Source organism: Polyodon spathula, chromosome 7, assembly GCF_017654505.1.
Source record: "Polyodon spathula isolate WHYD16114869_AA chromosome 7, ASM1765450v1, whole genome shotgun sequence".
Taxonomy (NCBI): Eukaryota; Metazoa; Chordata; class Actinopteri; order Acipenseriformes; family Polyodontidae; genus Polyodon; species Polyodon spathula.
This window is the reverse complement of record NC_054540.1, coordinates 6,019,766-6,045,445: the sequence shown is the minus strand read 5'-3', so window position 1 is coordinate 6,045,445 and position 25,680 is coordinate 6,019,766. Positions and strand designations below refer to the sequence as shown.

The 25,680-nt window shown below is 36.1% G+C and overlaps 1 protein-coding gene across 9 annotated transcripts in view; it reads left to right on the top strand.

Moving 5' to 3' along the window:
- The window catches only part of LOC121318051 (protein phosphatase 1 regulatory subunit 12A-like), a 61,773-nt gene extending 39,532 nt beyond the window's left edge, over nt 1-22,241 (top strand). For 2 of the 9 annotated variants that reach the window (XM_041254287.1, XM_041254289.1), the window contains 18 exons: nt 345-554; nt 1,111-1,202; nt 1,542-1,658; nt 2,314-2,460; nt 3,971-4,138; nt 4,548-4,718; nt 7,390-7,480; nt 8,330-8,515; nt 8,784-8,946; nt 9,109-9,230; nt 9,371-9,433; nt 12,243-12,259; nt 12,372-12,498; nt 12,724-12,828; nt 13,266-13,313; nt 14,617-14,667; nt 18,617-18,794; nt 20,124-20,207. In XM_041254287.1, the coding sequence (XP_041110221.1) occupies nt 345-554; nt 1,111-1,202; nt 1,542-1,658; nt 2,314-2,460; nt 3,971-4,138; nt 4,548-4,718; nt 7,390-7,480; nt 8,330-8,515; nt 8,784-8,946; nt 9,109-9,230; nt 9,371-9,433; nt 12,243-12,259; nt 12,372-12,498; nt 12,724-12,828; nt 13,266-13,313; nt 14,617-14,667; nt 18,617-18,751 (2,013 nt within the window). In that variant the 3' untranslated portion in view covers nt 18,752-18,794; nt 20,124-20,207. Of the gene's footprint in view, nt 1-344; nt 555-1,110; nt 1,203-1,541; nt 1,659-2,313; nt 2,461-3,970; nt 4,139-4,547; nt 4,719-7,389; nt 7,481-8,329; nt 8,516-8,783; nt 8,947-9,108; nt 9,231-9,370; nt 9,434-12,242; nt 12,260-12,371; nt 12,499-12,723; nt 12,829-13,265; nt 13,314-14,616; nt 14,668-18,616; nt 18,795-20,123 lie in introns of all 9 variants that reach the window. The other 7 variants (XM_041254288.1, XM_041254295.1, XM_041254291.1 and 4 more) reach the window with 5 other exon arrangements.
- Nucleotides 22,242-25,680: the final 3,439 nt, after the last annotated feature.

Genomic DNA, 25,680 nt, shown 5'->3' with positions numbered 1-25,680 from the left:
ACTAATTTAGGATTGCTATTACAACCAAGCTGTTTTCAGTTTTTTTATTTTAAATTAATTTTATACAAATTTCTGGAATGTTTTTTTTTCACTTAGAAGTTGTGGGTAGGATGTGTAGATAAATGAAAAAAAAAATAAATAAATAAAACTATTTTAATGCATTAATTCCAGGCTATAAGGCAACAAAAAGTGAACATTTTGAAAGGGGGTGTAGACTTTCTATACACATGTTTTTGTTTTTAAGACATATTTGGAACCAAAGTCATATTTTACAAATTGACCTTTTGTTTTTGCAAAACATAATACATTTTGAAAAATGTCTTACCCTGTTGCTTATTTTCCAGTTTGCTCCTCCTGCTGGCAAGGTCTCTCCAAAAGAGGAGGAGAGGAAAGACGAATCCCCCGCCTCATGGAGGTCTGGTCTACGGAAGACTGGTAGCTATGGGGCACTGGCTGAGATCACAGCAGCAAAGGAGGCACAGAAAGAGAAGGAAACCACTGGGGTGATGCGGTCAGCTTCTAGTCCTAGACTTTCTTCCACCTTGGACAACAAGGTAATCTGCAGAAATCTGTATTGTGTGTGTCCCAGGGCTTAAGCATCCCCTTGTATGCTTTTGTAAAACTGGCTACTTCTAATTCCTAATAGAAAGCATTTCAAATGCAGACTTATTTTTAGTGTTAAAATTGGCAGACTCTTAACAGTACCTTTCACTTTGACCTGTGATCTAAGATGGCTACCATATTGGGGTCGTGTGACTTTGGTTTCCAGGGGATTTTAACGTCTTGGTGACCCAATATGGCTGTCAAATTTGAGGTCTCCTGACTTGAAGGTTCTTGAATAAAACATGATACACTTTGCTGTTGTCTTCACATTTAATTTGCAGCTGTATCAATTATTTTCTCAGTAAAGTTCCATTTAATGATGGTGGTCAATAAAAAACAAAATCTTACTTGGAATGAGCAGGAGTGAAGTGTTGTGCTAATTTGACTGAAAGATTGCTGTACTATGGTTTCGTTGGAAGATATTTTAAGTATTGTACCACCCCCCCCAGACATGTTTACAAATACTTGTGTTTTTATTTTTTTTTGTTTTTGTTTTTTTCTTTACAGGATAACAAAGGAACCAGACTGGCTTATGTGGCACCCACAATACCATCCAGAAGACTTGCTAGTGCATCAGACATTGACGAAAAAGAAAACAGGTGGGGGGAGAAATAAAGGCTTCTAGTTTCCAGTGATTCTAGTTTTGAAATTGGTATTCTACTGCTATATTTGTAATAGAGTAGGGCATGGGCTTTGCAGCGTCTTGCTTGTTTTTGTCCCCTTGTACAGCTGGCTTCCAATGCATTGAGCAGCAAACAGTGTGCCGCCTTGATTTATTATTCCTAAATGTATGAGTTTCCCAAATAAGACTTATTGCACTTCCAAGGGCCACTTCCAAAATAAGTGATCTAGGTTTGTTACTAAAAACAGCTCAAAATGATTTGAAATCTTACCCAAAGGTAGAAACCTTGGATCCTATTGTAATGTGTGATTCACAGGGACTCTGCTGCTAGTCTGGTACGTAGTGGGTCTTACACACGGCGCAGGTGGGATGATGACCTGAAGAACAATGAAGGATCAGCTTCCTCGAACAAAATGCCAAGTTACCAGCGAAGGTAACCATACAGGCATCTAACCAAGATATTTATAGTTCATCATGTAGAGATGGTGTTATGGTAGGGTGTCCCCAGCAGCACCTTCTGTGGATCCAAGATCTCATGGCTATAAGAATTTGTTACAAAAGCAATAAGAAAATGCCAGGCGGCTGAGACCAACCAACTCTGATGTATTTACGAATTGGATCAAATGCTTGCACTGCAGACAAATACGCAAAGAAGTCACGTAGCATGTTTACTTGATTTTACATAGCTCCATTAATTTCTTTTATTTTCACATATCGAGTCCAGTTTATTTTAAAGAATGCATGCGTTCCAGTTTACTGCTTCAACGCTTGAGATTGACGTTAAATCTCAGTCTCAAAATTAAGATTATGTAAAAGCTTGGCTTTCATCATATATGCTATTACTTTTTGCATGTTGAATATGTTTTCTCCTTTTTTTTCTACTCAACATCTGTTGTCATATAATACGTTTGGTTGTTTTGTAGCCACTGTCTGCTTAAACTGTTGCCCAGTGTTGTAAAGCAAAAGCAACACTTCAAGATTGAAATGCCCAAAGGCAACTGACTGGTCTTGAATTTGATACGTCAGACTGTGCTTAAGTATTGGCTGAATTTTATTTTAACATGCTCTTCTGCTTGCTGTGCATGCAGCACTTCTTACTCACTAGCAGTAGGCAGAAGTAGCAGTGTGAGAGAAGTACCAGCTAAGTCTTCATCTGCCATCAGCTTGGATCCTAATAATACTAAACCTTGGCAGCCCCCCTCGACTCAGTACTCGTCTTACAGCATTTATAGAAGGTATTGCCCCAAGAGGGTTTTTATAAGAATGCTCACAAGTCGCTTAAACCCTTGAGCCATTTAGGTGAAAAGCATACATTAACAGTTACAGACAAGTATTGGCACCCTACACTCAGTTATTAGTTAATTGAAGTTAATTAATATGACAGACCAAAATCGTTTTCTGAGAGTTAACACAATCTTTATAAAATAAAAAAAAAAAAAAATGTAAGCCATTTTCAAATATTTATTCATGATAGAAGTATTGGCACTCTTGCTTTTATATTCCATTTTTTGCTTTTATTAGTGCTTTCAGATGTTTGATAAAAGTAAACCACTATGTTGCTTCTTTTTGGTGAAATGTGAGCCCGTTCAGCCTTGTTTATTTCCTTTAGCTCAGACAGATAGTATACACAATGCTGTCTACAGCTTTTTCAGATCAGGCCAAAGCATTTCTATTGGATTGAGATCAGGTGATTTAAAATATATAAGAAAGCCATTCTAGAACATTTATCTATTTTTAATTCTTTTATTTTTTCCTCCCCAATAATTCCAGAGTTGACTTGGCCATAGGCTTTGATTCGTTGTCGTGTTGGAAGATAAACGGTCTCCCAATCGGCCTCTGAGCAGATGGCTTCATTGTACTTTGTAGAATGTTTTGATACATGGCTGCATTCATTCGATTTTCAATCACATCAGTCTTTCCAGTACCTGAACTGCTAAAACCCCATTTGTGTGTTTTGGTCTTTGTCATATTAATTAGTGGTGGCTAATGTTCACTAAATGCTTGTGTTTAACATGTTTTCTTGAATTCCTATATTAAGCGTAGGGTGCCAGTACTTTTTGTCTGTGACCTGTATAAAACAATGTGTTAAATATTTTAATACATTATTGAAAATGAAGGTATTATTTTATTCTAATTGTATTCTTTGTTTTGTATTTGAGTATGCAGTGTCATAGGTTTAGGCATTACTTTGTGTGCATTTTTTTTGTGTGAAATGTTTTTTTGGGGGGTGGGGAGGGGTAAAAGACCATGATCTGAAACACAATCATAACATTTATTTAAAACGTGGGCAAATTCTGAATATCTGTTGTGACTTAAACAGAATCTCTTGTAAGAAACGTGTATTCTCGTGTAGAAGGAGAAAGGTTAATGTATTGTGTATAATAAGGTTCTCACAGTATCACTATTCCGGTGAACACTTTAACACTGACAATGTTCATTTGCATATGTGTTTGCCTATCATGATATAATAATTTGACTTGGCAGAATGAAAGTAATTGATGTCCTTTGCATGGCTCCAGATATGTTACCCAGAGTCGCTCCTCACTCATGGGGCTTGTCTAAACTGTTGATAAAACACAGAACAGACTGGCAAAAAATAACTTTTCATCCCCTTCCCCAGCTTTTTGATTAACACATTTCTTACCTGTGGTTCTATGCAAACATGATTGTGTTCAGAATTGTTTCAGTTTGTAGATGTGTGTGCAAATAGAAACATTCAAATAAGGCTTCCTTGTGTATTGCCAGTGGATCTTTTGGGAGAAGGCAGGACGACTTGTTTAGTTCTAGTGTTCCATCCACCACCTCGCCCTCATCTGTTACCTCGCCCACTGGCCTACAGAGAAGTCTGCTCTTCAGCTCAAGCACTATTACCAAAACCACCACAGCAACGGCTCCATCAAGCTTAACAAGCAGGTATGTCAGCTGTGCTTGGAGTTTAGGCATTTATATTTAAATGTGAAGGAAGAATTCCCCATATTTTTGTATCGCATGTATAATTAGGTTGGTATCCACTCATGAAATTTGTGGCAAAACTATTAGCCTCACAAAGCGATGTAGTTGTAAGCAAGTTTCAATAGTGCAAAAGCCTTTGTTCCTACCGCTCAAATGGACTGTGATAAACAGAAATTTCAGTGAATTGTATTTTGGTTGGAAACTGCATCAACAAGTGAAGAACACCAACTGAATTAATCATACATATGAAATTTACTCACTCTTGCCTTGTAAACTTAATTTCCTGTCCACTTAGTAGTAATACAATTTAGACTTTCCATGTGTGTGGTGGACTTTCCTGTATGTGTTTTTATTTGATTTTGTCTTGCAGTACCTCAAATCGATTGTGGTCTGATGAAAGTGCGGAAAGGGAGAAAGATTCTGGGCCGACATCCTTGGCAGTCATTCCTACCGTCAGTACTGCTGCTTCTACTACTACTACTACCACCACCACCTCCACCACTGGCACTGTACCCTCGGCCGATGGCAGGGAGCGCCGCAGGTTAGTAATCCACCTGCTTCCCATGATGTAGGACCCGAATGTAATGCTTTGGGTAGCATACAAGGTAAAAAAAATAAAAATAAAAATAAAAACTGAGCTAGTACTTTTACCAAGCTGTTGTCTCTGCTCTGTCAAAGTTTCTTATTTGAGACTTTCAGGTACTCGCTTCATTTTTCCTCAATTATATAAACACTGTATTCTTGACTTCAGACTTTACCCCTTGACTGCCTCCTGCAATTTTGTCGTTTTTAAGGTCTAGACATGAATTGATTTGTTACGACAGTCACCTAAAGTAACTAACTGTCAGTTATTCACCTATACAGTTGCATGGTTAAAACCCATCAACTCCTGTTGCTTGCTTCTGTATGGGGCTTGGATTTCCAGTGTAAAAAAAAGCAACCTATGGATAAAAATCTTTAGATTGCCACCACTAAGTGTATTGAAGAAAACCACAACTATTGTATCTGTTCTTACTTTGTTGCTCTTTTCTCATTGTTTACCACTTGATTCGGTAATCATCTGTCTATTAAATTTGGTAGACATGGCACCAGCAGCTAATTCACCCAATGAAAATGTAAATGATGGCAAAACCAATGACTGAACAGGAGTTCACTTATGAAGTAAACGTTTTGTGGATAATACACCTAGTTTTATTTACTATGCTAGGTGGTAGCATTGTATGATTTTTAACCTGTGCCATAGCCATAAAACCATTGTTCGCTTATTGAAGATTTGTTTACTTCCTCACCCATTCAAAAGCAAGCGGTGCAGTATTAGTTTTCAACTTGACATAAGAGAAGGACCGTAATTGAATTGAATCCCTTGAACAATTACCAGGCCCTTTCAAAGTTAAATAAAACAAGCAAGGTTAATTGAAGGGAAATTACATTTTAAAGGAGAGCAGAACATTTTTTCGCATTACTCAAGAAGTGACTTTAGGTTTAAGATGTATTGACAGTACACTTTTGAGTTATTGTGATCAATATCAGGTACACGATTGGCCAGTAAGTTAATTTTCACTTTCAACCTCTGGCAAATAAAACGAGTCTCACACATTTTTACCATATCCATGTATTTAACAAACTTCATCAGAGATGCCATTCACCTTGCATCATGGCCATAAGATATCTTATTAGTAGTTTTGTATTTTAATAACTGATGGAATTAAAACATTTCATAAAGATTACATTTTAATGTGTTGAATTGTTATTGAGAAATAATTTCAGAAAAGTGAATACATTGTTTTCTTAAATCTGGTAGGCTTTAAATACTAATGTTTTATGTGTGTGTGTGTATGTGTGTATATGTGTATATATATATATATATATATGTGTGTGTGTGTATATATATATATATATATATATATATATATATATATATATATATATATATATATATATATATAGATATATATATATTATTATAAAATTTTGTCCAATTTAACAAACAATTGTCCAACTATATTCCCATCAAGCAGTGTATCAAGTGTTGACCAAATGCTGAAAACTAAATCCCTTATAAACCAAAGCCAGAAATTTGATTTGATTGAATAATTCCTGCTGTGCTGTAAATACTAGTGTGTGGTTTATTTCAACTCTGATTTTAATCTGGTGTAATCACTTGGTTGCCTCATATATAAATACACTTTTTGGATGCTGCTGTATACAATTATTAACTTTACATAGTTTTTTATAAATCTTAAACTAAAATGATTTATGTATAATGTTACTGACTTAATTGTTAATCATGTTGTGAAGCATCTGATAGCTCAGTTTGAACCCTGACTAGTAATTTGTTTTGCAGAAAATAACTTAATATAAACTAAAATAGATAGTGGCCTTTTGAATAACTTAATTTCTCACTGAACCGGGCAGTTTTTTGTTTGGAGAAACATTCTGTATAAAAGAAGCCTTTGTCACTCCATAGTCATACTTGGAATAAGGATTACTGGCCTACTGTTCACTTGGGCTGAAGGATTTTTTTCTTTTGTTCCATGCCAGGCACAGATAGCTTTTCTGTTACGGCCTTGTAGATGTTAAAATTTGGGGGAGTAACATCAGCAAGAATTCAGTACAAACATGTTCTCCACTTGTGCTGTCTACTAGTGTGTGATGTGTTCCATTCGAGGCCTGTGATGGCCAACTGTGTGACTGAGATAATGTTCCTGGCAGAACTCCAAACTAGATATGAATCCTGAAGCTGACAAATGCAAACAAAGGGGTGGAAAGTTTTTATTACTTTTTAGAAAACTGTAAAATGTACTTTCAAAAGCTTACACAAGCAAATGTTAACTCTTGCAACCGAAATGTAAATGAAAGTTCAATATAGTGTATGCTGTCATGCAGATAATGGCTGCAAGATGTGATGTTTTTATAACACTGGATGTTGACTTCAGGTCATGGGTAGTCTGATACTGGAGGCATTGTTTCAGTGATAGTGAAGAATAGCGTGACACCTAATTGACCACATATACTGCAGTCCCCAAAATAAAGTGGATTGGTTCCGCGGCATTGAATAGGACTTGTACAAACTGCAAAATGCAAATACTGTCAGACAGGCATGTTTGTGTGCATATGCTTCTGTTACAAACTGAAAAAAAAAGTGATAGTTCAGTTTTGATTTAATTGAACTGGGTATTTTATTTATTTATTTGTTTATTTTAAAATGATAGGTCATACCTCACTCCTGTCCGAGATGAAGAGTCAGAGTCTCAAAGGAAAGCCAGGTCCAGACAAGCGAGGCAGTCAAGAAGGTCCACACAGGCAAGTGCTCATAGGGGTGCTTCTTGTACAATTTATACTGGAGAGAGTGTCTTGCCACTTCAGCCCCTGCTGTGTCCCAGTACATGCACAAGCTATTCCAAAACGGAAAATGCTTCACCTGTAAACCTGTTTCTACATTTTTAGAAAAACAAACCATAAAAATACAAATCAGGTGCTTGGCACTGGCTTTTGTGAATGAAGGAAACCTTAATTTAAAGTGTGTTGGGACCCCTCTCTAATTGAACTGCTGAGAAGAAAAGCTCCATTTGTAATTTTAGCAGCAGTTGTGTTAAACTGTACCTCCTGCTACACCTACTGAAGGTAGCTAGAGATATAATGGAGCTAAGGACGTAAAAACTTAAAACTAAATATTTACAATGTGCACACAGTTTACCTGCATGATTGAAATAGAGGGTGTACTATATTATAGACTGGTTTTCCTAGGAAACTTGTTCCTTGGGTCAGGTTTGTTTGACATTTCACTGGAGCGTTTTAAGGGTAGCTGAACAACTTCAGCATGCAGTAATGAACTATGAAGCAAATGTCTAACCATTTGATACATGCTTGTGATTTCAACTAACTAAAACCTTTTCAGTGCGATTGTAAAAAGAATGCTGTTCCCTCTGTCAGTTTGTTTTCTGATTTTTACAATCAAACATTAAAGGGTTAGCCAGGGATGGTGCTATTTTGTAGAAGCCTTAAGTAAAGCTAAAGAATAAAGTATTCCTGAAGATAGTTATATAAATTTTAGAGGATTTTAGTTCATAACTTCCACTAAACAGGATGGTACCCTAGATGTCCCCTAAGTTTAAAAAAAGGAAACCAAAGTATTTACTTGATCCTTTGCAGGGTGTAACCCTAACTGATCTCCAAGAAGCGGAAAAGACTATTGGTCGTGGCCGTCCAATTCGAACTCGGGAAGAGGAGAAGGAAAAGGAAGAAAAAGAGAAACAAGACAAAGAAAAACAAGAGGACAAGAAAGAATCAGAGACACGAGAGGATGATTATCGACAGCGATACCGGAGCTTTGAAGAGGTACTGTCTCTCTTGTCTCTGTCTAACCAGTTCTCCTATTGATGCGCATGAAGGCTAAAATTTAATTTTGCGCTATTTTCTTGTTATAATCTGTTGGTAGAAATAGATTGTGTTAGATAAGAGTGCCCTCTAGCTGTTTCATAGTAAGGCAGTTATGTATATGTCTTCTGCTGACAGGGTTTGTATTTATATCTTCAGCTTTGTGTAATTTTGCAACAACAAATATGAGGGTGTTGTTGATTTTTAAATATGATTTAATCCCCCACAGACTTATCAACGTTACAGACCAACAAGTGCATCAACAGCAACTTCATCGTCCACTTCCAGCAGTTCCCTTTACACATCTAGCCCACTCAGTCGGCCTAACAGCTTGATAGGCATTACATCTGCATACCCCAGCTACTCTAGGACGTCAAGGGAAACTGAAAAAGGTAACGTTGTAAACTAGTTGCATTTCCTCATTGTCCAAAACTTTCCTCTGCGGTCTTGGTACGTTGTAATACTGTGTGGCTTTTTTTTTTTTTTAAACTTTGTTTTGCAATTGGTGCAGCTGCCTTTATTAAGCAATTCATTTTAGGTCTGTATTTTAACAGAAGCTGATAAAAAGGAGGAAGAAAAAGAAGGAGAAGATAAGTCCCAAATCAAATCAATACGTGACAGACGGAGACCCAGGGAAAAACGAAGGTCCACCGGCGTCTCCTTTTGGACACAGGATGTAAGTGTAAAAAGGCAGCGTTACACAGGGTTCAGCTAGATAAATCATCATTTTTTCTCCCCTTTTTGTAAGAGTAAAGATTTGGAGAATAGCATGTTAAAAGATTTGTTCATTTTTTTGAATTTTTTTTTTTTTTTTAGAGTGACGAAAATGATCAGGAACTGTCAGATTCAGAAGAAGGGACAAACAGGAATGAAACCCAGGTAATTTTAGCTGTGATTTACCCAAAATCTTATTGTGAAATTTGCATATTTCTCTTTTTCATAGTGGTGAGTTAATTTCAAGAGCTTGTATTTTCCAAATCTGCTGAATGTTTTTGACAATGAGAATTCATTGCTATGTATAGTAAAAACCTTGCAGCAGTCTTTAGCCATTTATCTGACCCATAGCCTAACATGGGATTTAGACAATTCTGGCAAATATTGTTTTTCCTTTTGTTTTCTAATTTTGAGATGATGAAAATAACAGTACTGTATCTAAGGGATCTCTTTCAAGCTTTGTGGAACATTGCATTAGTTGTTTATGCCAGTGTCTTCCCTTTTAGATTAATTCATATAAGCAACTTTATAATATTAAATCAAATTACAGTATGAAGATAAATTATTTGTCAGACTTCTGAATTTCATGATGAACTGTCTAAAGGTTTTGGTACATTCCTTTGACACAGGATGTATGACTTGCATATAATATGTTACCATATTACTGCCTATATCCAATAACTTGACACCATTTTTTGGGATAGTCATGTGACCTCAGCCTCTGCTCTGGTTGGAAGTTATTGTTAATCACCCACTAGGGGGAGCTGCAATCTGTTTTGTCTATATTTGAACAACTTGAAACCTTTTTTTTTCTATTCAGAATGTTGCAGGAACTGTTGCTGGTAACTGTTGTGGATGATGATTTCCTTGTATGTCAAGGTTTTAAAGGTTCTGAGTTAGCTCTGCTAACTTGCATCAATGTAATGCATACCTAGGGCTTCTGTTTTTTAGTAATTTCATTTTTGGTGTTTATTTTTTAGCTATTTGAGTTGTGCTTTCACTTTTTATATGCTATGAAATTATTCTTTTCAGTTAAGGTCTTTTCACACAACGTGCGTCGTGTCATACCATCAGTGTCCAGCGTATTTTGACGCAGTAAAGTTGTTTTCATGCTTAAGGCATCAATCAGTTTGAAGCCCTGTCACTGAACTCTGCATTTCCCTTAGTGCAGAATTTAGCAGAATTATTGTGTCTTTCAGCACCAGATACCACAATATAAATACTGTCATGAAAACTAAATAGTTGTGTATTGCAGAAAATAAATACAAATGGTGATATGTTATGAATATTTGGTGTGCATGCGTTTGGTTAGCCTGTTGTTTCTTTACTGTGTCTTCTGTTGAAAGTAAAGTGCCTTCCCATGTGACACACACACATACCACAGAGATCTACACGTACAACATTGGCTTGATTTTTATTAGTTATAAAACTGTTTGAACACTTTCAAACTGGCTGTTGAGGTGTGTTTTTTTTTTTTTCTTATAAATGAGACTAGGGTGGTATTAACGTGAATTGAATAATCATGTCCAGTGTGCGTTGACTACACAGATTTCATTTTCTTTGTATTGGGGGTGTTCTATTGGTTTAAACCAAGCCTTATACATACCATACATTTTCCTGTGTGGTAATGAAGTCATTTGGCCACAGCTGCCTTTTGAAAATGAATTGAAATAAAGGATGTCTCCCATCAAGTGCTGGGTACCGGTTTGTAGTGGTTCCTCGTCCTTCTGTGCCTCCGGTTGAAATATTTAATTGCTTTTATAGGAAATTATTTTTTCTACATCATCAATGCAAAGCGGCCAATTGATTTTATAAGCACCCCTTATAATGTATTCACTCTACTGTATTGAATTTGAAGACCCTTATTAGTTTGTTTCTTTTGATCTATTAGAGATTAGTTCTCTTTCCAAAAAATGTCTGCATTTGTTACTCTAAAAACAATGCACTTAAAACTGAGACCAAGAACAATTGTTGGATTCCATAAAATTCCTTTTTATGGCGAGAGATGTTTACACAACCCAAGTTAAGGTTTGTAGAAATTGGCAAGCAAATGTAAAAATGCTAGCAGGCATTCTTTAAAAAATTTCCCTGACTGGATTCCAGATGGTTTTCTGCAGTGTGTGCACAAGTAATCTGGATGGAACATATAAATTATATTCCATATAACATTCTGTATTTTCCATATAATAATAAACAATATGAAATCAAGTTAATACATTTCCTGTATTAACCTTTTGCAAGCTTTCCCAGCCCTAAGCTGAAGTGATGTTAAATCCAAGGCTTGGCAGCTCGAGCAGTGAGCTCAGAAAGGCTGCACACAGCAGCGATGAGTCACTGATAGTTTTGGCAGATACTCAATGTAAAACACAAGGGTCGAGAGGGTAGACAGGTCAAGCTCAAGGCAAAGGAAGCCTCTGAATGAAATCTGATTGTGGGGGGAGGAGGGGGGGTATATCCGATACGTGACCTGTAGTTGACGGTTTTTACCTCCACAGAATGGAAAGTGTCTTGAGTCTGTCTTACAGTATTGTTTGAATGATACAATATGAGACAGCTATAGGCTGTGTCAATGTGCCCTTTTGCTACTTTAAAATACCTAGAGTGTCTTGTCAGACAGGAAATAGCAGCAGTGATTCTGAGCTGATGTGTCAGGTTCTCTTGGCAATGGGTAACTTGGAATGCATGAGCAATGTTCAGATTGTTGTGGGATAATATGTACTAACTAAATGGAAACACTGTTTAAACTGGGCTAAATCAGTTTGTATAGGCAGAGACCCAACTGTGCAATAGAGGTTCCTAGGTGACAAAAGCAAGTCAAATCACAATACACTGCTCTCAGGGGGAGAGCTACTCAAATTGGTTTACATGGACGGATGTACATTATAATTATAATGTGAAAACAGAACTTGTTTAATTTTATATTGTGTAACTGTATATTGGATTTGCATTTAATCTCTTTTTTTTATTATTGCAGAGCGACAGACTTTCAAGGTATGTTTACTTGTTTTTCAAAAGTGTTTTTTCATGAACAGTTTTTAAATAGTGTCAAGTTTTTGCAAATGGTGTCTAAGAAGAACTTTTTTGCAAACTTGCTTAATCCTAGGTATGACTCTGGATTGTCTAGCACTGCTGTTGATCGTTATGACCATCTTATTGGTCGCAGCAACAGTGAAGGTAGAAAACCATATTCTAGCAGGCTGGAAAGAGAAGATACAACCGATTACAAAAAGGTAATTACAGCAGTCAATTTTTTCTTGATTCCTTTTTTGTGTTTAAACCTATTTTGCATATTGGGATGTGATGCATTTCTAAATCCAGATTATTAATGTAACAATATTCAGTTTGTCATCAGTTTATGGTTCCGTTTTTGGTGTATATTAGTTTAAATACTGAAATGGAATGGTTTTTTTTTTTGTAAATATGTAAGATAACTTTTTAAAAAAATTTTCAACTAGCTTTACGAACAGATTCTAGCTGAAAATGAGAAACTGAAGGCACAACTACGTGACACAGACTTGCAGCTAGCAGACTTGAAATTACAATTGGAGAAGACAACACAGGTTTGAAATGTTTCATATCTGTCCAGTCCTGTAGACAAACATTTTGGTTACTGTCTTAATTTGTGTATTAGGGATGAAGACATTGTTGAGGGGGCTTGCTCTCAATTTGATCGTTTGAGTTCAACTTGCAGTTTAGGGTGGCATAGCAAATACTACTTTGTTTGTGGTTTTAAAAATCATAGAAGGGAAAAAATGATCATAAGCAAGTAAAAGTAGACCAGTGTTTCAACTGCATGTTTGTCTATTAGACTTTTCTTTTGGTCTTTCCTACGTGTGTTTTAGTGCATGGTTTTGTTTTTTTACATGTGTAAACATCAGAGGGTTTGAATTACTCATCCTACTTCTTTTTTTTTTTGCTTGCTTGCTTGAGGACCACCTTAGAGTTAATAATTGAGCAATTTCGATTCTGTTTTTCTTTTTTGTTTTTGTTTTTTCAGAGACAAGAAAGATTTGCTGACAGGTCGCTGTTGGAAATGGAGAAAAGGGTAAAGACTTCGTGTTTTGCTGAAGAAATTGAAGACTTTTCTGGTTATATAGACAGTGGGGTTATACAAGTCATGAGAAATTGTGCTTTTGGGTCTTTTGTATTTGGGATTTAATTGTCCAAGGACATGCTGAACGTGTTCCGTTGCCAGACATGAAATATCCAGATGGACTGCTGTAGAATTTCTACTTGGTGTATTGACAGATGTAGAACTTGTATAGTGTAGCTTCTTTGGGTGGTAGTTTCTTGAGGTAGGTTGTCTAGTTTACACAAATATTATTTAAGATATCCACCAATTTTGTGATACATTTTGTCCTTGTTATTTATAATGCATTTATGATTTGTAAGTATTGCAAATAACTAATCTTTTGTTTTTCTAAACTGAAAACATTTCCACATGGTTTATGTCTAAAGGTGACAAGCAAGAGCTATTCTCTGCCGGGTGGTATGGTCTAACCTGTATTTTTGCAGTACATTGCTCCTGCTGCTTGCTGTATATTCACTAGCTATATTAGCTGGGAAACTGCACTGCAGAACCACTAGCTGTTTTGTTTCACTGATCTGTTCGTAAACTCTGTAGTCAGGATATGGGAACCTTGCACATTACAAAGATTTCTTGACAATTTCCATAGTGAATGTGATTTTCTCAAGTGTAACTCCAGTGTTCTGTAAGAGCATTATACTGTGAATCACCCTTTCATAAAAAATCTCTGCGGGACTGCATGTGCTTTTTTTAAATTATAAAGAAAAAAAAACAAAGCACTCCACCCTCCTTACATGCCACTATCAATTGATTTAAAAAAAATGGACGATAAAATGATTACTTGCTGAGCACTTTAATGGGTTTTGTTTGAGGATGGAGTGTAACGTGCCTCTTAACCCACTTCAATAGTTAGCATGACTACAGAGTAGTCCTACACGTCATACTAAAGGCTTAACATGTCAGATATACTATGCAATGTTTGTACTTTAGTAAACAATTTACTGCCAAGTGGAGAACACTTCCTTTTCCTGTGTTTTATAGGTATAATGTTTAATTTTATTTCAATAGCTTTTCAATAGTTTTAATTTGGTAGATTTTTTGTAGAAAAGTACATTTGATACAGCCTTGTATATGTGTCAGTTTGCTTGAAATGCTCCACATGATCTGCTTGTGTGTGTTAAGTGTTGTGTTTTTTTGTTTGTTTGTGTTTTTTAATAGTTCACAAATATCACTGTAAATGTACACTGCCTAATTAAGATTTAAACAAAGTCTGCTGGGCCCAGGATCTGTTTTTAAAATACCTTTTGTTCTGTTAAAACAGGAAAGGAGGGTTCTCGAAAGGAGGATAGCTGAGATGGAAGAAGAACTCAAGGTACTTGTCTCAAGATTTCTGTTTTGGCTGTCTTGGGGGCAATTGCATACGAGAACTAATATGGTAATGTGTCTCAATGTAATTATATAGGAAAGTATTTTAATCAAGTATTTTGTATCTGTTGCACTGGGTCATGTTAATTTAGCTTAATGGTCAATACATTTTTCCAATAGGATATTCTATTATGATCGATAACTGGGAATGTACTTATTAGACAGGTACATTAGAGCAGGGTAGCTACACTAAACTGCATAGATTTGACAGCCTATATAATATGTGCTTGTGTAGATGTGCTGTGGTTTATACAGTTTTAAGAACGCTTCCTTTCCAAAGATACTTCCATCAGTAAAATCAATACCAAACCAATTAGAAAGGTCCAAATCTGAGTATCAGATTTTGATCTTGGCCTTCTAAGGGTCACTTTTTTAATGTAATTGTGGTCTTGAAAATGTCAATGCACAAGATGGCATACTGATAGAATAATTATTCTTAATGGATTTCTCAACATTCATTTGTGCTGATGTAATTTTTTTTTTTTTCTCAAACATTTTAACTGTTAAATATTTCAACATAGGCAAATGTATACAAAACTTGGTTTAAACCCAACTGGACATTCCAACACAACAATCTAGAGAACACCATCAAAGTCTACTTCATAATGGTTCAAAAATAATTAAATCAAGGTTATGGAATGGCCTGGTCAAAGTCCCGATCTAAATCTGACCTGAGGTTTTCCCAGTTTTTTTTGGAGAAATTTCTCGAAATTATAAATTTCCATTGGGGTGTGTGTATATATGTATGTGTGTGTGTGTGTGTGTGTGTGTGTGTGTGTATGTATATATGTATGTGTGTGTTACACACACATATACACAGTACCAGTCAAAAGTTTGAGTACACTTGCTGGAAACTAGGTTTTTTTCATAATTGACAATGTTTTACATCGTATACGTTTCTGTAAATACTTGAAAATGAAAACACATATTACAATATACAAAACATAAGTTGTATCAAAGCAATGTTCAAGTCTCTAAATCTTGGATTCCTCAAAATAGCCACCCTTTCCCTTAATAACATTCTCACAAACACAAGGCATTCGGGTAACAAGTTTCAGCAGGAAATCACTCGACATGTCTTCCCAGCTGTTCTGCAGCAATTCCCAGAGATGTAGGGCACTTGTGGGTGGTTTTGCTTTGACTCTTCTGTCCAGTTCGTCCCATACAAGTTCTATGGGATTGAGGTCCTGAGACTGGGCAGGCCAGGTCATTAGATTGAGTTGTCCTTCACTTTCCTTCTTCGCCAGATAGTTCTTGCACAACTTTGAGGTGTGTTTCGGGTCATTATCTTGCTGAAGAATGAAGGACTGCCCAACTAGCCGTAATCCTGATGGAATGGCATGCCTCCTGAAGTATGCTATGATAGCCATGCTGGTTGAGCTTGACGTGGACTTGGTAAAGATCACCAACTCTGTCACCAGCAAAGCAACCCCAGACCATGACACTGCGTCCTCCATGCTTGACAGTGGGAACCACACATGCACAACTCATGCTGTCACAATACTCAACGGTTGGACCCAAATATTTCAAATTTTGACTCATCGGGTCCATAAGACCGACTTCCACTCCTCAAACGTCCAGTTTCTGTGTTTTTTGGCCCAGGCAAGTCTCTTCCTCTTATTCTGCACTCGTAATAATGGTTTATTTGCAGCAATTCTTCCAGTTAGGCCAGCTTCACACAATCTCCTCTGAACAGTTGATGTTGAAACATCTGTACTTCTAGTAGCATTTAGCTGAGCTTGTATTTCAGGGCCAGTTAATCGTCAGTTTCGCGGACTTGTGACTCGAATTAACTTGTTCTCTGATTCTGAGGTCATCCTTGGCCTGCCTGACCTTGTTCGGTCCTCATGAATGCCAGTTTCTTCAAATCGTTTGATCTTGGCCACAGCAGTTACAGACACTTGCAAAGTTCTTGCGATTTGTCTTAAAGATTGACCTTCATTTCTTAAAATAATTACAGAACTGAGGGTATTTTGCCATTTTCTGCTCCCTTACATTCAGGAATGACAAACTTGTTCCTATGCTACCTATATTTATAGTAATCATGGACCCTCGCCTGTTAACAATAATTGGTGACAAAAGGTTAATTAGTAAAATGCTAGTTAACTCAGAGAACATCTAACAAAGACACTTTTATACTTAGGCCAGTGTTCTGACACTGTTATACACATTTAAGACTTTTAACTGACTTGGGCTTCAGACTGAAATCGCCTTACTTTAGGTGACCATTTCATTGAAATTGACAAGATTTACATTTTCATTTAAAAATTTAATTTTTGAATGCAATTCACTTATGATTATCAGCTTATATAAGTTCACATATCATATAATGAAATATTAAGTGTTTATAGACAAGTTTATACAGTTGAAAGCATAGATAATCATGAAAAACCTGGTTTCAAGCAGGTGTACTCAAACTTTTGACTGGTACTATATATATTTGTATAAGTCTGTATAAAAATCACAACACAACATTTTCAGTAAGTTGGGTACTGTTTACTTAGCGAGGCGTTTCTGTCCCATAAGATTCTGGCTTGCTCTAAAGCAGCACAATGCTTTTTTGTCCCAGGTGGCTTTCCATAGAGATCACTAAGAGTGTGTGCACATAATCTAGTTTGCTTAATTTTTGCTGTGTGCAAATTTTAAATAGAGGCTCAAGAGCAGCTGTGTTGATTGTTTGGTTTTTATATATTTATATAATATATATGCGCACACCAGTAGTCGCCATGTAAAAGTTCACCTGTATACAGGAGGTCTTTTGAAGTAGATTGAAAGGTTTCACCTTCCTACAACTAGACATGCAACTATTTTTGATTTGTCTATGGCACATACATAGTTACTGTTTGGCAAAAAAGTGCAGTAACCTCAAATTTTGTATTGGATTGCATTAAACAAGTCTTGATTTGGCTGCGTAATGCAGTGAATTTACATGCGTCCAATAGGTGATCATCACAGTACATTTTGTTAAACTATGAGCTACATTGAATCTGTGTTAACCAACACCAATGTTTTTGAAAATATTTAGAGGGATTTTTTTAGAAGATGGCTCTGTTTCTGTTACTTTTGCTCTTTGGACCCTCGTCTCTGGAACTCCCTTCCAACGTCTATCAGGGACTCAGAGTCTGTGTCTTTTTAAATCGTGCTTCAAGACTCATTTTTATACATTGGCTTACTGCAATGCATAGTTTTTATTGTATTTTTGTATGTGTGTGTGATAGATAGATAATGTAAAACAATTTAGGATTTATTTTAATGAAAGGTGCTATGCAAAATAAATGTGATTTATTATTAAATTTACTAATTTCAATAGGAAGCTTATCGTTGTGTGTAAAAGCAGATATCCCTCAGAGGCAGCAGATATTGTAAATATGTGGGATGTAATGTGGAAATCTGATATTGTTATAATTGTATACTGAAAATGCAGTAAGGTTCAGACTTTAAAAGTGGTGCAAGTTAAAATTATTAAGGCTGACCTATTTCATGAGTTTTGTGAACACAAATAGTTGAAATTACAAAACGCCTTCTTGGCAAAGACTTGGTAACACTTTGTAGCAAAAAGTTGACAGGCTTCAAATTCTTAAAACATTCAGCCCTTTCAATTCTTGCAAACAAAGTGAAAATGCAAAAGAACATTTCTTATGGGTGTCATCATTTTTGTACTTTTTTTTTATCTGCAAATTGGAAGACAAACTAAGTTTGATCTGCTGTTCTCCATCAGTTTTGTTTTTGTTGCTCTTGCGCTCAACATAAGCCACACATCAAACTGGAGACATTTGTGTTTAATCCATCTGAATTTGTATGCTTGTCCTTTCCTAATCTTTCTTTTTTCCATACCTGATTCTCCTTTTTCCCTTTTTTCTTCATTTCTATTGTTCTTGTGTTCTGATTTTCTGCAGAACCTACATCAAGTAAAGCAGATTCAGACTCTGAGGCAATTAAATGAGAGATTGGTCGCTGAGAATAGGGCCCTGACCAGAGTGGTGGCAAAGCTTTCAGAGTCCTGTAGTCAGCTGCAGGCTGTGGACTTGTAGCTCCCCCTCCCATTCTTCATTACCACTACCCCGCCATAGCCAGGCAGGTGCCAAACTTCAGCAGTCTTCCTGGTGTAGATATTCGTGGTGTTATTTGTGTGCCTGGAAACTGACCTTGTGTTTTTTTTTTTTTAAATGTATTTATTATTTTTTATATTTTCAAATGGCTTGCTCTGGCTTCTTGCATGATGTTGCTTTCTGTGGCAAGAACAGTCTTTTTCATGATTTCACATTCTTTATTGCTCTTGCTGTTTATTCTGTTTTTATATTTCTACACTGTGTATATACCTTTATTGCAATATGTGGTTTTACATTTAGGATCCTGTAAGAATAGCCTTTGAAAGGTAATGTTCTGTAACTGAAGTAGTGGTTAGGTGGAAACTGGCTATTGGGTCATGAGTTTTGCATGGCTTGAATACTCGCTGATAAATTGTGTTTGCTTTGGTAAAACAGTTTGGAGATGTAAGAACAAGCATGTTTCTGCCACTGTAATCCACTTAGGGGGAGAAAAAAAAAAAGCAGGCTACACATATTTGCTGTTTGGTTGTTTGAGGTGTTATTTGGTAGACAATGTTATTTCCTCTAGTTCACACATCATAACAGTTATTACATGATTATATATTTTGTAATACACAATTTGATGTTTATATGAGCTCATTATAGAGTAATCTATTCATCAAGTGGAAGTATTGACATGCAGCTATTGCGCAAGATGTGTACATATTTGATGGATTTGTATCCTTTGAGTAGTTTCTCTAATTGGACTTTGTTTTAAAATTGATTAAATTTTCAATGCACTTTTTATGCATTGCACTGAAAAACAATGTGCTTCCACTTGAAATATATTCTTTTATTAAAATAGGCCAGTATTTATGGTGCAGGCACTTGATCTGCATGGGTCTTGCAGCTTTGATGTTGTTTGAAGCAGGGTATTCACATAGCTTTTTTATTTGTAAATACCTAGAATAAATAAATCTTCTATAGTGCATTCTTGTTAAATATCCTCTGGGATTAATTTCTTGTGTTAGGGAGCATTTTATAAAAGGTATTCAGTATTGATGTTCATATTGGTCCAACAAATCTGAAGTACAGTGTGCCGGTACTATGCCAAAATAGAAAGTGGAAAACTGACAAAATAATTAGCACTTAGTGGCTTACCTCTATTTATGCCACACCACAAGTCTCATGTTCCAGTTAGCATATCTTACTAGTTCAATGCTTCTGTAAATGGGAACTGAAAGAATAATGTAATAACCAGATTATTGCAATAACCTGATGTGGAGTGCACTGTAGTTGGGTGACTTCTTCTAAATGACTTGTGTGTGTACTAGCTGTTGAAAGGCTTTTCATTTTATATATATTTATTTTTCAGATGCTACCAGACTTGAAAGCAGACAACCAGAGACTAAAGGATGAAAACGGAGCCTTGATTAGAGTCATAAGCAAACTTTCAAAGTAAACCAGTTTCTACAGCAGCACAACTAATGGTGTTGCACAGTAATGTTAATTGCAACAGACATCAGCTACAAGGCTAAGATCTCCTTTCTTTCCATCTGCAGAAACCCCTGCCCCACATCCTATCCTATTTTATCATCCATTAACCCTAACTAGGTTATTTTACTGAAACCTGCGGCTGCTGACAAGACTGAGTTTACAGTGAGAAAACATTACAAGAAAAATTAAGGCCAGAGACGCCTCGAATATTTAACCAGTAAGCCTTAGTTGTACATAAACACTTGCATCAAGAGCTCTCTGCTGTCACAGAAGAACAGTTACTCAACACAAGATTAACTGTGCCACAGAGCTTGCATATTTTTCTGTTTTTGTTTCATCACCTGCTTAGAGGTGTTGTGTGCTGTGCTGTTCGTCTAACCACCCATGTGCCAGAGGTATTTTCCTAGTTGCTCAGTGTTCACTCAACTGACCAGTCTGGAGAGGCCCAACATCTCACCCAGTTAATGGATGTTACTGCAAGGGTTGGTTCTGTTTTTTAAACGGAGGAAACCATTTGTCTCATTATATTGAACAGGTGGACTTGGTGGAACATTAGCTTTCACTGTATGTGCAATATGCATTTATTTCTTATAAAATGCTTGATTTCTTTTCGGCCTTCACCATTTTGTTTTTTTTTTAGTTTGTAGCGTAATTGTCGGACTATACTGTAATCTTCACTTCACATTTTAGCCGGTACTGAGTGAGCTGTATATATGTACTGTTTGAGTTTCAGACCACCACATGGCATGCATTATGCTTCCCTATTTACAAAAAGTCTGTTACTATTAAAACGTACAACTGCAAAAAGTGTGTTTTTAACTCATTTCAATTATTTTATAATATAAATAGTGGATATAATAGATCACTGTCTTTTATTTAAAGATAGCATACAGTTTTGTGGGGTTTTTTTTGTGTTTTTTTTTTTATAAGTGTTCACAATAATAAATGTGTGAAAGGGTAGTAATAATTGCTTCACTACGTTTCACACAGTGTATCTTTGGAAGAGTGCTGTTATTTAACCTGAAGTACTAGCCAAAGCATCACAAAGTGTTGGGTATTCCTAACCCCATCCTTTTCACTTTACTGTCTACATGCACTGTGTAAATGCCATGTGAAGAGTCATTTATAGTTTTGAGAGTATCATGTCAGAGACCAGAAATCAGAAGATATATGTTATGCATTTCAGTGGCCTTTTCTTTTAGCTATAGTGAATAAGACTAATTGTCAGCAGCATTTTTTTTTCTTTTTTTCTCCCAGTCGTGGCGTGTAAACAGGAGTGTGACTTCATACTAGCACACATTGTGCTGTATCCTAAACCACTGAAGATTTCAACCATTAAAAGAAATTGTACATTGTAAAGCTTGCGGTAGCTATTATATTATCATTGATTATATTGTATACTATATTACATGTGAATTTATACCCCCTTCATAAAAAGCAAAACAAGGTCTTCATGTTTATTACCTATTTTATTTTTAAACCTGGGCAAGCGTCCCTCTGTATGTCTGTCTTATTTGGTGATTGGTTTTGTGTAGGTGTGAGGCCATGCTCTTGCTACCATGCTCAGGATTTTTGATTTCAAAGGTACAAGGAGGGTTTGAAATCCCTCGTATGGATTGATCTTGTGTGACTGATTGATTTATGATGACCCAAATGTTCACTGAGAAATTGAGTATTGCTAAAAGAGTAGAAGTTTGAATGATAGTGAACAATGGATTAACTGGTTACTCTCACTGAGAATTAATTAAAAACTTACAGATTCTGTTTGTTTTGGGTGCATGTGCAGATTTAACAAAGCTACTTGTTTCTAATATTTTAGTGTTTTATATTTAGGTTATTTATTCTTTATCTGAGACAGTGAAGTTACAGTGGCTACAGTGCTATGATTTTATTGGTAGTATCGAGCAGACCTTGTATCATCATGAAACTAGTTGCTGAAACTCAGTTATTTTGAAAATTGTATTTTGACATATACAAATAAAAACAAATAAAGTTATTTTAACGTGTCTTGTTGTGTTAAAAAGCTAAACTTTTAATAACCTTGCACACATACAATGTTATGTTTTATAAGTTGTCTAAGCCGGGTATACATTTAAGAACAACTACAGTAAGTAAAAGGTAATATGATGTGTAAGGCACTTAAGTTGAATGTGATTTTAATAAATAGTGACTTACAAATGTGTCCCATTGAAGGTCCATTGTGCAAGACAATGTTAAAAAGGTTTAAGTTAAACTCTTTCTGGTTTAAAAGGAAGGTGTAAGGTATTGTTAATATCCTTTGGTTTCTGGTTTATTCTGATGTGAATTGCTATACCAGAATTTTGATTCCATCTGCAGGTAGGACTTGGTCTTCATATACAAAGTGCTGCTGTCTTCTTGGAAGGATATTTACCAGTAGCAAAACACAACCTACGTGTCTCTTCTGCTCATTCATTTGAAGTGTGCATTTCTATTCAAGTCAAATATTTATGATTGGAAATGCCACAAGTGTATTAAAAAAATCAAAGCCTTTTTGAAAGGGCTGCAACAGTTAACAATTCCTGTGCACGTTATTTGTAACAAAGATCTTGTCAGAGCAAGGAGCATTTTTATTAGGAATATATAATGCATGCCATGTGGAACTACACGTTCAACCTCTGGAATTAAGCTGTTAGAAGAGTTGGCCGAATTAAAATGAGTTCTGTCTAACTGCAATGAGACCAAACCGTGAACCTCATTAAAGAAAAATATGCAGTTTACAATTAGAACAATGTTGCACACAGCGAGTGTTGAGATGAACAAGTGAGCAATTTCCCAGCATGAGAGAAGAATGGGTATGGTACTAATTAAGCATCCTTGTAGGGAGCACCACATGTATTTATTTACTTGTTAACTTGTCTCCACTCTTTCTACACTTCCTAAGGGTCAGCATTGCTACAGTAACTGTCTTGTATTGTGCATTATAAATATGTTTTAAATGAACTTGTATAAATACTACAGAGTACCGTGTGGTAACAAAGTGGCCAACTTCCCTCTTGGAATCTGTTGTAACATCAGCTCCCGTCCCTTTGTGCTGTAAAAATAGAGCCATGCTTGTATCTGGGATAGAACATGTTGGATCGTTCCTGAAACTTTGGAGTGACATTGGACTTCTGGTAGGTTACTTGGTCAGCTGAAGGACAGGGAAGGCTCTTCGGGCGTTCATGTTTTGTACACAGTTATGTTTTATATTTCGTTACGTTCTGAACTGGGCACCACACACACAATCATTTTTTGTTCAGCTGTAATCTTTGTTAAATTTGATTATGCACATTGCTCACATTTAACCATTTGTAACACCACATAACTGACAAATAAAATGCATGCAAAAGTACATATTTATGCTGTTATCAACAACTTAGCGATTTTAAGTTAGCGAATTTAATGTATGAACTGTGTATTTGTAAGTGTACAGCTATGGCCAAAAGTTTTGCATCACCTTATAGAATAAACTAATTTTGCTTCATAATCAAATGAAACCTGCTGAATAATGTTAACATTAAATTACATACTGCTTTTGTCCTTTGTGTGTGTGAAGTATATTTGAAAAATGACATTTTGAAATCGAACATGAAATACTGTATTACTGTTATGGCTTATGATAGACTTATGTGATGTCATTTTGTTGTTTCTTTCATTATATGATAAATAAAGTTCATCTCATAACCTAAAATTGTAGGTGATGCAAAACTTTTGACCATAGCTGTATATATTGTGAAGTACACCGAAACCTGTCTAATCCAGCATTGCTTGGGACTGGAAAATTGGGCAGAATTATACAGGAATTCTGTTATTGCAAATTGTAGTGCTGTGCCAAAAAACTGATTTAAAAAACAATGGTACATGGTATGACCTGTAATTATAGGTTTATATTCATTTACTTTCTCCATAGTATAAACAAGGATTTTACTGTATGTACCATACATGCAGAACATGTGCTTATTTACACAACATACTTTTTATTATCTATTTAGATAAGAAAATAACATGACCTGGTGTCAGACTGCACAGCCAGATTTACATTTGTTTTGGGCAAACGAGTCTTGCAGATCATGCTGGATTGTAGAGGGTATTGCACCATTATTTCATTATTTGGCTGGAAAACAAAAATGATGCCCATTTATACAGGATTCTGGTGGGTAGTGGCTGGATTGGACAGGTTTTACTATAGTAGTTATAATAGGCCTCAGGAGTATGCTTTGATTTTGATCACAAATACACTTTATTTACAAGGGAATTCATAAACAACACCCCATGTGAGCGTTACAGTTCATATTTCAAATGAGCTGTGCCATTGGTCTGGTCAGTCATTAAATTGTCCTGTAATGTTGTCTACAAGCTATTTCCCCCAGGATTTGCAACGTGTTTAAACAGACTTCTGTGTTTCTGGGTATATGTAACAGAATATTAGCTGTACACATGTGAAAGTAAATTGTACAGATACTTCTTTTTGCCTGCCAAACCCAAGCAGCAGATGTTATTAAGCCACTAATCTGTGGAGGGGATTATCCAGGCTGGTGACCAGTAGAGTAGCTGAAGTCCAAAAAATTAGACAATCACCTTACCTCCCTAAACCAGCAGTGCACAAAGATCAGCCCCTGTCATGGAGGTTCCCCAGCCAAGATAAGCAAACCCAGTGGAAACCGGATTTGCATTGATCTCGACTCCAAGCAGCAGTACTAGCCAGAAATAAATATATATTTGACAGCTCTGAAAATGTAACGCCAGGCTAACATGTTCACATCCCTAGTGTATTAAGAACACCTTTTAATATATGAAATATGTACCAGTTTCTAAACTTCTAATTACAGATGTGCTATCAAATACACGCATTAAACATAATAATGTAGTGTATTTCATTTCATGTAAATGGTGCACTGATTTACACCGTTACACCAATGTGGCCCTTTATTCATTTCTCTAACAGCTGGTTTCACAAACTAATTGGCACTACTCTCTGGCTACTTCACCCAAAGTAACATAAGGTAGGGGTCGGGGTCTGTGAATCTTAACCTTTTGCCTGAAACAGTTTTTCAGGTGTTGCCCTCCATCCAAGCATTTTTTCCATAAACGTGGTCCTAGATAAACCTTGTCTGCAGTGTTTTTTATAATCTTAAAGTTTACTTTAGTTTTGAACTCGTTTGCTTCCACTGACAAGTCTTACCCAAGAACATGTTGCAGTTTGTGAAACCACAAATGTATTAGAAAAGTCCCATTGGCAGTATGAAGGATAACACACACAACAGGCTTTGTAGATATACATTCAATCCACTAGGTGTTGCTGGTTTGCATAAAGGCATGAAGATTTCTTACATGGTACAAATAGATTCCCTAAAAAGCAGAAACAATGGACTTTTTTAGTTGAATTCTTTTTTTGTAGCCTGTATTCTTGAATAAATTTATATGCAGTGTATTGC